The sequence below is a fragment of the Coregonus lavaretus genome, assembly GCF_964263955.1.
Source record: "Coregonus lavaretus genome assembly, chromosome: 18".
NCBI classification, from domain to species: Eukaryota; Metazoa; Chordata; class Actinopteri; order Salmoniformes; family Salmonidae; genus Coregonus; species Coregonus lavaretus.
This window is the reverse complement of record NC_140005.1, coordinates 38693695-38705466: the sequence shown is the minus strand read 5'-3', so window position 1 is coordinate 38705466 and position 11772 is coordinate 38693695. Positions and strand designations below refer to the sequence as shown.

At 43.3% G+C, this 11772-nt stretch overlaps 1 protein-coding gene across 1 annotated transcript; it reads left to right on the top strand.

The window, feature by feature from the left end:
* Window positions 1-6756: 6756 nt before the first annotated feature.
* Window positions 6757-7611, top strand: LOC311145259 (tuberoinfundibular peptide of 39 residues-like; the record flags this gene model as incomplete). Its single annotated transcript, XM_084181495.1, has 2 exons — window positions 6757-6872; window positions 7239-7611. The coding sequence occupies 2 exons, from the start codon at window positions 6757-6759 to the stop codon at window positions 7609-7611; spliced, it is 489 nt and encodes a 162-aa protein (XP_084037621.1).
* Window positions 7612-11772: the final 4161 nt, after the last annotated feature.

The window sequence follows — 11772 nt, the reverse complement described above, 5'->3', positions numbered from 1 at the left end:
TACAGTGTTTACAACCATTGAAGTAAAACAAGCTTATATTCTGGGATCTGATGGGGTATGACAATCGAACTAAGCTCATGAAACATTTATACGTTATATTCTTCAAGAATCAATGGGTATTATATCATTGATTTATAAGTCCAAAAATGGATATAGCAACTAAGGATTCTAGCTTTAAGAACTTGCTGAAGCTCACTCCACAGCTAGCTTGAAATGTCGCCAATGGATCTATCGAAGTCGATTTTTTTTATAGCTCAATTGGTTGTTACGAGCAGAGGATCACTAGTTCGAGCCCGGTATGGGGACAGGGACAGTGGAGGAAGCTATACTGTTAACAGTATCAATCTAGTTCTTGTAGAATTGAGGAGCACATTTTCCAAAAAAGCACACAATTGTATGTACTTATGGGAGCTTGGTGGCGTAAGCTGTAAGGTGAACAGTAGAAGAACACTGTCAAGGATGTTTTGAGATCAGGAAATACGATACAGAGATTTAGAGACGACATGGTTTCAGAATCATTGAATTGGTATTGTGCCACTCTGTAATCTCCTCTAAATGTCTTTCTTTTCTTCTCTATTTGGAAATGTACATTTTAATTTGATTGGATGAAGCTAACAACAGTAAGGAGACAGCACAGAGAAGCTTACAGCGAATAGATGATGGGCGATATAAAAAGATGAAGTAAAAGAGAGACAAATAAGAAAGAGGGTGAGGTTAAGGCTAAGTGGGCGTCATAAGAGTGAGTGTGTGTTGAAACGAGTTGAGTCAAACACATCACACTTACTTATCCTTCTTCTTTCTCTATTCGTCTTCTCTCTTTTTCAGGACTACATTTTTTCGTGCCAGACCCATAGTTACTTCTGTAACAATGACTCTCTCTTAGTCCTGCTCTGCTCGACACAATGACATTGTAAGGAGGTTTTAGAATAGTGTGACCCCAGCATGTCTTTGTAAGGTGGCCTCCCGTTTACTACTAACCCCTCATCACCTTGCTTATCTTGTCCTCTCTCTCTCTCTCCCCCTCTCTCACTTTTACTCATTCCCCCTCTCTTTCTGTCACGATCTCTATCTACCCAAGTGGGAAAAAAAGTGTATTTTAATATATTTAAACCATACTAAAGTATACTTAAATATACTAAAAATGTCAATAATATACTTCAAATACGAGATGTATTTTTCTAGTATATCTAAAGTATAATCTAAAAATAATATCATTACACCCCAATACACTTATTAAAAGTGTACTTTATATTAATAGTTTTTTCAGTCTTTTAGTATACTATAAATATGCTATCATCACACTCCAATACACTTATTAAAAGTATACTTTAAATTAATTGTTTTTCAGTCTTTAAGTATACTATATGTTCACTATCATTAAACTTAAACACACTCATTAAAACTGTACTTCAATTTCAAATGCTTTAATTGTAATTTAGTATTAATTCAAAATACACTTGGAGTTGTTTTTAAGTTGAAGCATTGATTTTTTTTTATGAAATGCTGCTTGTGAGTGATCAAGTACAGTGAGGGGAAAAAAGTATTTGATCCCCTGCTGATTTTGTACGTTTGCCCACTGACAAAGAAATGATCAGTCTATAATTTTAATGGTAGGTTTATTTGAACAGTGAGAGACAGAATAACAACAAAAAAATCCAGAAAAACGCATGTCAAAAATGTTATAAATTGATTTGCATTTTAATGAGGGAAATAAGTATTTGACCCCCTCTCAATCAGAAAAATGTCTGGCTCCCAGGTGTCTTTTATACAGGTAACGAGCTGAGATTAGGAGCACACTCTTAAAGGGTATAAAAGACACCTGTCCACAGAAGCAATCAATCAGATTCCAAACTCTCCAAAATGGCCAAGACAAAAGAGCTCTTCAAGGATGTCAGGGACAAGATTGTAGACCTACACAAGGCTGGAATGGGCTACAAGACCATCGCCAAGCAGCTTGGTTAGAAGGTGACAACAGTTGGTGCGATTATTCGCAAATGGAAGAAACACAAAATAACTGTCAATCTCCCTCGGCCTGGGGCTCCATGCAAGATCTCACCTCGTGGAGTTGGAATGATCATGAGAACGGTGAGGAATCAGCCCAGAACTACACGGGAGGATCTTGTAAATGATCTCAAGGCAGCTGGGACCATAGTCACCAATAAAACAATTGGTAACACACTACGCCGTGAAGGACTGAAATCCTGCAGCGCCCGCAAGGTCCCCCTGCTCAAGAAAGCACATATACAGGCCCGTCTGAAGTTTGCCAATGAACATCTGAATGATTCAGAGGAGAACTGGGTGAAAGTGTTGTGGTCAGATGAGACCAAAATCGAGCTCTTTGGCATCAACTCAACTCGCCGTGTTTGGAGGAGGTGGAATGCTGCCTATGACCCCAAGAACACCATCCCCACCGTCAAACATGGAGGTGGAAACATTATGCTTTGGGGGTGTTTTTCTGCTAAGGGGACAGGACAACTTCACTGCATCAAAGGGACGATGGACAGGGTCATGTACCGTCAAATCTTGGGTGAGAACCTCCTTCCCTCAGCCAGGGCATTGAAAATGGGTCGTGGTTGGGTATTCCAGCATGACAATGACCCAAAACACACGGCCAAGGCAACAAAGGAGTGGCTCAAGAAGAAGCACATTAAGGTCCTGGAGTGGCCTAGCCAGTCTCCAGACCTTAATCCCATAGAAAATCTTTGGAGGGAGCTGAAGGTTCGAGCTGCCAAACGTCAGCCTCGAAACCTAAATGACTTGGAGAAGATCTGCAAAGAGGAGTGGAACAAAATCCCTCCTGAGATGTGTGCAAACCTGGTCGCCAACTACAAGAAACGTCTGACCTCTGTGATTGCCAACAAGGGTTTTGCCACCAAGTACTAAGTCATGTTTTGCAGAGGGATCAAATACTTATTTCCCTCATTAAAATGCTAATCAATTTATAACATTTTTGACATGCGTTTTTCTGGATTTTGTTGTTGTTATTCTGTCTCTCACTGTTCAAATAAACCTGACTGATCATGTCTTTGTCAGTGGGCAAACGTACAAAATCAGCAGGGGATCAAATACTTTTTTCCCTCACTGTACACTGTAAGCATACAGTGCCTTGCAAAAGTATTCATACCCCTTGTATTTCATCAAAATGTATTGTGTTAAAAAGTGGGAATAAATTGATTTAATTGTCATTCGTTGTCAACAATGAACTCAAAATACTCTGTAATGTCAAAGTAAAAAAGAAAATAGATTAATAAAAATTTGATAACTAAAATATAGTAATTGCGTAAGTATTCAGCCTCTTTGTGTAGGTAAGCCTAAATTAGTTCACGAGTAAATTGTGGCTTAACAAATCACATAATATGTTACATGGACTCTCTGTGAAATAATAGAGGTTGACATGATTTTCTTATGACTAACCCTTCCTCTGTCCCCCATACATACAACATCTGTAAGGTCCCTCAGACAATAATTGAATTTCAACAACATTGTAGTGACTCCACAATAAGTATTTAAATGACAGAGTGAAAATACAGCAAATACAAATATACACAATACAAATATTCCAAAATATACATCATGTGCACAAATGTGCATATTCCCCAGCATCCTTTTCTGTAGCATTCAAATGTTTTGATGTTCATTTTCAAACTGAATAATGTTGTACTTTTATTTGCACATTACATATTACACATTACACATTACCGTAATGTGAACAACTAAAGTGTGAAATGCCAATTGTGCACAGTTCTCAAAGCGTTACTTGTAAATTGCTGCTCCAGCCACAACTGCTTTGTAAATAGCATGTTAACGTTGGCTAAGAAGATGCCTTGGTCAATCAAGGTAACCTTTACATGGCAAGTTAAAATAGCTAATGTGGTTCAAAAGTGTACTTGTAAAAGTATACTTGAAACACATTATAAATAAGTATACTTTTTTGTAAAGAAAATACAGGAATTCTAATTTAAATACCATTTTAGTATATTTCTAATTTATGAGAAACATACATCAAATGTACTTAAGGTGTATTCAAAGTATATTTGTTTTGCTCTTTATCTAATATACTAAGAATATACTTAAGTACAAAAAAGTGTCCCAATTTAGATCATTTTAAATTTATTTAATATTCTTAAATGCTAATAAAATATAAATAAAATTGACATTAAATGCATTAAAGGTATAAAAAATGGTTCCAATTGAGATAATATGTAATATACTTAAAATGTGTTAATTAAGTATGATTTAAGTATATGAAGAAAAAAACGGTTCCCTGCTTGGGTATCTCTATCTCTCTCCCTCTATCTTTTCATTTTCCCATCTCTCCTACTTTCCCTCTTTGTCTTTCTTTCCACCTCTCCTTCCTTCCGCTCTATCTGTACATAATGAGCATCAGGTAAGGAGGTATAAGGACCTGTTCTTCTGACTAACAGCTCCTTCCATGCTGACCATTATTTTTAAATGACTACCTAATGAAGTTCCACCTGGGTAACGAGACCAGGTCTATGAAAATACATTTTGATCGTCTCACAAAGAGGAGAATGTCCAGTTCTTTGGCCATCAATCAGACCTGTTCTGCTTCTATGACTAACGTGTTCAGTGATGTTGAAATATAGGTATGGGCATAAGTGTAGGTGTTGAAACGGTACATCAGGCTTTTTTTGGGACATATTTATTTATTTGATTGGCCAATAGATAGCTAAAGAAACCATTTACAATGTGAAGTGTAAATGGTACGTCATAGTTGTCACATACACATTCACATTCTGTGTGAATGTTTTCTGGTGTGTGTGTGTGTTTGCTGAGAGTGATTTGTCGTCTTTGACAGGTGTCTAAAGGGACTCTTCAATTTTAACGAGACCAATGCATCGCTTCTCCCTGCTTCCCCGTATTCCAAGGTGTGTGTAGGCAGTAGACAGAATTAATGCAACATACACCATTCTTATGTATTCTGTATTCTGTGTTCCCTTTGAGTCAAGCCCTTAGCCCCTATTTTGTCCCCCTGATATTCCAACACGGGGAACGAGGACTTCCAGGGTCATGGACTCAACATGTGTGTTGCAATTAGATTAAAACGCTTTTTAGATTTCCCAAGACATCATTATGTTCTGTGAGGTACAAGCTAGGCTTCCTCTCTCTCTCTCTCTCTCTCTCTCTCTCTCTCTCTCTCTCTCTCTCTCTCTCTCTCTCTCTCTCTCTCTCTCTCTCTCTCTCTCTCTCTCTCTCTCTCTCTCTCTCTCTCTCTCTCTCTCTCTCTCTCTCTCTCTCTCTCTCTCTCTCTCTCTCTCTCGCTCTCTCTCTCGCTCTCTCTCTCTCTCTCTCTCTCTCTCTCTCTTTCTCTGATTCCTCCTGTCTCTATTTTAAGAATCGTACGAAACAGGACACCCATCCAGCGGTGTTGTCTGTGATGTTTCAGGTCTGTTTTAAAGGAGACAATGAGATGTGGCCTTTTATCTCATACCATCTACCATCCCTACCTCCATACATCATCCCTACCCCCCGTCAGAAGCAGAGGTATATAAGCAGGCAAACTCTGACTCCCTTTATTGTGGGCTGTACATACCCCTGGGCACACACACTCACACTTGAGAGTACCTCTCAACTATACACACAAACAGTAAGAGACCCACTCAGAGAGGTTCACCTGTGGTACTTTACCTGAGTCTGAGCTAGAGCCCAGGGGCAGGAGACTCAGGTCACCACTGGAAGAACATCCAAACATTCTTCAACACACTGTATGGCAGAAGAGCTAACCAGCCTGAAGTCAGAAAAAAGCTGAAGACTTCATTCCTGACCACAACGTACTGGAGACAAGGCGCTGCTCATCAACAAAAGTAAGTGAAACATTTATTAAATGACTTGGGACATTACTTAGTAATACTTTAATGTAATTGATTTATGAAATATGTTAATTACAGAATTTGTAAAGCTCAGCAATTTATATATATATATTTTTTTTTTTACAGAAAGGTAAGTTCTAGACCTTTCTGAAACTATGCAACATTACAAGTTATTGTTTATGGCCATCTCATGAAAAATTATTACATTTGAGTATGTCTATTTAGGCGGAAATCTAAATGTTGCCCTATCATTCAAGAAGTTAATGTATTTTTTTTGTTGCTTTTTTGTATTTTTGGTTTATTTATTTATAGTATTCTAGTTAATATGATGATTTTAATCTGCTCTCTGGTGTCTTTGGGATTGCTTATGTTTTAAAGCAGAAGAAAAGTAACAAAGAAAAGTCACACAAAAACAACAACAGAAGAAATAGAGAAATACTATTGTAGAAATAATAGTAGAAATACTATTGACAGCAATTTAGCCCTTATTTCTTAGCACAGCACATTACTAGGTAACACAGGTATTTATTCACAGTGCATGTGGATTTCCAAACTGTGTGACGTGAGCGTTAACTCATGCTACACCAGTATGTTAATGAAGGTTATTTAGAATTCAGTGATAATTCCAAATGTTTTATAATTCAGTGACAATATCTAGTGTACTGATAGCATGTGTGCATTATATTTTTTCTTTCTTGATTGCTAGACAGTTGATGTTTGAAAAGGTACTGAGTACATGCCTAGTAAAGTAGGAGCTTAAAGTGTATGACCTTCTCAATTTTTTCACTGAATATAAATGTGAAAGAGTTATTTCAAAGAGTGAGTGACTATAAATGTACTGTATGGTAAGATAATAAAACACTAATATGTGCTACTCTGATTGGCTGGTTGTGTTGCCGGTCAGGCCAGTCGTGTGGGTTTAAGGATGGCTGGTTTGGCTCCTCCCCCTGCCTCACGCCCCGCCCTCCTGCTGTTCACCCTTATGGCCATGACCCTGGTGACCTCCAGCTACCCACAGCCACGCCTCCGACCCATACACAGGTATGACCAGAGATACTGGATATAATGACGAGATGCTTGTGTCCCCTATCCTCCGTCCTCTCCATGTCTCCTTTTCCAAATGTCAGAGGGAAGTGTGGAGAGGATTTGAGGACAGAACTCGTTTCACTCTGACATTTTGAAAAGGAGGCGAGGTGAGGACCCTTCTCCCCAAAAGTGTACGCTCCTTCATCTGAATCTACCCTTTTACTAATGTATTTTGAGACTGAGACACAATGTTATGGAGATCAATCTTTCTATGGTAGTGAGCACTATTATTCTTATATGCTAGTTCTATCCATAGAAATGGTTTCATTGTTCCTAATGAGATCTATTGTTCTATCATCCTGTTCTTCTCTCTGCTTCTAGAGGCTCTTCTCCAAGTGATCCAGGAGACTCCAACAAGAGGGAGGAGTGGGAGGTCCTCTACCCTTCCATCTCGCTCCGTGATTGGAGCATGCAGATGATGTCAGCCCCAGACTTTGGTGAGGCCAAGAGCAAGGCAGAGCTCCTGGGGGAGCAGTGGCTCCCAGTGGTGGGCCTGTGGCAGATGGACGAGGATATGGCCAAGGACTGGCTGGGCGACTGGGCTCCGCAGGGCTCCAACAATGAGGAGAAGAGGAACATCGTGGTGGCGGATGATGCAGCTTTCAGAGAGAAGAGTAAGCTGCTCACAGCTATGGAGAGACAGAAGTGGCTCAACTCCTACATGCAGAAACTGTTGGTCGTCAACTCCCAGTAGTAAGATGACTGCCAAGCCTACATAAAAATAACGGAACCTGATTTAAATAAAATGTTAATAACATACCCTGATTTAAAAAAAATATGTATAACATACTAAATACAATTTGGAAACAATTATTCAGAATTTAAAAGTCAATCAAGATTTTTATCAGACCTTTGTGTGACGTTTGATGAAGAATTAACTATGAATATAAATGATTTACATGCCTATGTATATATGATTGTTTTGATCCAGTTGAATTATTGATTGAGGTAATAAATACATTGAGATACTTCCACTGAGATGGCACCGTTGGGGGGTACTGTTGTACTACTGAGGGTCTACCATTGGACTGTTCATACATTGTTATTATTAATGAGTGTGAAATAAAGCAAATAAGTGATAATGTCTTGTATTGATATGGTTATTGTTCCTCTAAGTTCAAATGTTTGAGTTTATTTTTGTCAAACAGACATTTTCTAGTTTTTTAGCTGATGCACCAAACTGATGCCCTCTGGTGGAAGGTATAATGTACAGCAGAGTTAGGGTCAATTGAAAAGCAATTGTAATTTCAGTTTACTGAAGTAAACTGGATTCAATCCGAGGCGGGTTGCAGGATGCTTCATTTCAAGGTACTTTCCGAATGAGCCGACATCTGCCGCATGTATCGTGAATGTGATCTCTACTAATGCAGGAACATTGCCTTTAAAAAGCACATTGTCGGCAGTGCTCTACAAAGCGACTCAAATTTAATCTCGGCCTGAATTGAAATGGATTTGACCACAAACCTGATGAACAATATAGTGTTGGTATTTGTATTTGTATTTATTATGGATCCCCATTAGATGCTGCCAAGGCAGCAGCTACTCTTCCTGGGGTCCAGCAAAATTTTGGCAGTTATTGTCAGGGCGACGTGTATGCGGTGAGCGAAGTCAAGCGCAGGACACCGAGCTACTGGCAGACGAACTTTACTAGCACAGTAATCAAAATACAAACAAAACCTCCAAACAGGGAGGAAACAAACTACGCATACACCCGAACACTGCCGACCTCACGGAAAACAATCACACACAATAACCAATGAGAGACAGGGGGTTATAAAGGGAATACAATATAACATAATGGGAAACAGGTGAAAACAATCAGGACAAACTAGACAAACACCGAAACATAGATCGGTGGCAGCTAGTACTCCGGGGACGACGAACGCCGAAGCCTGCCCGAGCAAGGAGGAGGGGCAGCCTCGGCTGATTCCGTGACAGTACCCCACCCCCTTGACGCGCGGCTCCAGCCGTGCGCCGACCCCAGCCTTGGGGACGGCCAGGAGGACGCGGAGCAGGGCGAATCGGATGACTCCGGTGGAAGTCCCTCAACATGGAGGGATCTAGGATGTCCCTCCTAGGGACCCAGCACCGTTCCTCCGGACCGTACCCCTCCCACTCCACGAGATACTGCAGGCCCCCCATCCGACGCCTCGAATCCAAGATGGAACGGACTGAGTACGCCGGAGCCCCCTCGATGTCCAACGGTGGCGGAGGAGCCTCTCGTATCTCACTCTTCTGGAGTGGACCAGCCACCACCGGCCTGAGGAGAGACACATGGAATGAGGGGTTATTGTGGTAATTAATGGGCAGTTGTAACCTATAGCATACCTCGTTCAATCTCCTCAGGACTTTAAATGGCCCCACAAACTGCCGACCCAGCTTCCGGCAGGGCAGGCGAAGGGGCAGGTTTCGGGTCGAGAGCCAGACCCGATCTCCCGGTGCATACACCGGAGCCTCACTGCGGTGGCGATCGGCGCTCGCCTTTTGCCGCCTGATAGCCCGCTGCAGATGGACATGCGCAGCGTTCCAGGTTTATTCCGAGCGCCGAAACCACTCGTCCACCGCAGGGGCTTCGATCTGGCTCTGATGCCAAGGTGCCAGGACCGGCTGATAACCTAGCACACACTGGAAAGGCGTAAGGTTAGTGGAGGAGTGGCGCAGTGAGTTTTGGGCTATCTCTGCCCAGGGAATATATCCTGACCACTCCTCCTGCCGGTCCTGGAAATAGGACCTCAGAAACCTACCCACATCCTGGTTCACTCTCTCCACCTGCCCGTTACTCTCGGGGTGAAAACCTGAGGTAAGGCTAATCGAGACCCCCAGACGTTCCATAAACGCCCTCCAGACTCTAGAGGTGAACTGGGGACCCCGATCAGACACTATATCCTCAGGCACCCCGTAGTGCCGGAAGACGTGTGTGAACACGGCATCAGCAGTTTGTAGGGCAGTAGGGAGACCTGGCATAGGAATGAGACGGCAGGCCTTCGAAAACCGATCCACAACGACCAAGATCGTTGTGTTCCCCTGGGAGGGGGGAAGGTCTGTGACAAAATCCACAGATAGGTGAGACCACGGCCGTTGTGGAACGGGTAGGGGTTGTAACTTCCCTCTGGGCAGGCGTCTAGGCGCCTTACACTGGGCGAACACCGAGCAGGAGGAAACATAAACCCTCACGTCCTTAGCTAAAGTGGGCCACCAGTACTTCCCACTAAGGCAGTGCACTGTCCGACCAATACCAGGATGACCAGAGGAGGGTGACATGTGAGCCCAATATATCAATCGATCGCGAACCTCGAGCGGCACGTACATCCGACCCTCTGGACACTGTGGGGGAGTAGGATCGGTACGTAACGCCCGCTCGATGTCCGCATCAACCCCCCACACCACCGGTGCCACTAGACAAGACTCCGGGAGTATGGGAGTGGGCTCAATGGACCTCTCCTCTGTGTCATATAGTCGGGACAGGGCGTCTGCCTTAGCGTTCTGTGACCCTGGTCTATAGGTGAGCTTAAATACAAATCGGGAGAGAAACATAGACCACCTTGCCTGGCGAGGGTTCAGCCTCCTCGCTGCCCGGATGTACTCCAGGTTACGATGGTCAGTCAGAATGAGAAAAGGGTGTTTAGCCCCCTCAAGCCAATGCCTCCACACCTTCAGGGCTTGAACCACAGCTAAAAGCTCCCTGTCCCCCACGTCATAATTGCGCTCCGCCGGACTGAGCTTCTTAGAATAGAAAGCACAGGGGCGGAGTTTTGGTGGCGTACCCGAGCGCTGAGACAGCACAGCGCCGATCCCAGCCTCAGACGCATCCACCTCAACTTGGAACGCCAAAGAGGGATCCGGATGTGCCAGCACCGGAGTCGAGGTAAACAGGTCCTTCAGATGTCTAAACGCCCTGTCCGCCTCAGCCGACCACTGCAGACGCACCGGACCCCCCTTTAGCAGGGAGGTAATAGGAGCTGCTACCTGTCCAAAGCCCCGGATAAACCTCTGGTAGTAATTGGCAAAACCCAAGAACCGCTGCACTTCCTTCACCGTGGTGGGAGTCTGCCAATTACGCACGGCAGAAACGCGGTCAATCTCCATCTCCACCCCTGACGCAGACAACCGATGTCACAGGAAGGAGATGGACTCCTGGAAGAACAGACATTTCTCCGCCTTCGCATACAGGTCATGCTCTAACAGTCTATCAAGCACTCGACGCACCAGGGACACATGCTCGGCTCGTGTAGCGGAGTATATTAGAATGTCATCAATATACACCACTACACCCTGTCCATGCAAGTCCCGGAAAATCTCGTCCACAAATGATTGGAAGACTGAAGGAGCATTCATTAAACCGTATGGCATGACGAGGTACTCATAGTGACCCGAGGTGGTACTGAATACTGTCTTCCACTCATCTCCCTCCCTAATGCGCACCAGGTTGTACGCGCTCCTGAGATCCAATTTTGTGAAGAATCGCGCCCCGTGTAATGACTCCGTCATACTAGCAATCAGAGGGAGAGGATAGCTGTATTTGATTGTGATCTGATTGAGACCACGGTAATCAATACACGGGCGTAAACCCCCATCCTTCTTCTTCACAAAAAAGAAACTCGAGGACGCAGGGGAAGTGTACGGCCGTATGTATCCCTGTCTCAGAGATTCCGTGACGTATGTCTCCATAGCCGCCGTCTCCTCCTGAGACAGAGTATACACATGACTACGCGGAAGCGCAGCGCCTACTTGGAGGGCTATTGCATAATCCCCCTGTCGATGAGGTGGTAATTGAGTCGCCTTCTTTTTACAGAAGGCGAGTGCCAAATTGGCATACTCAGGTGGAATGTGCATGGTGGGAACTTGGTTCGGGCTT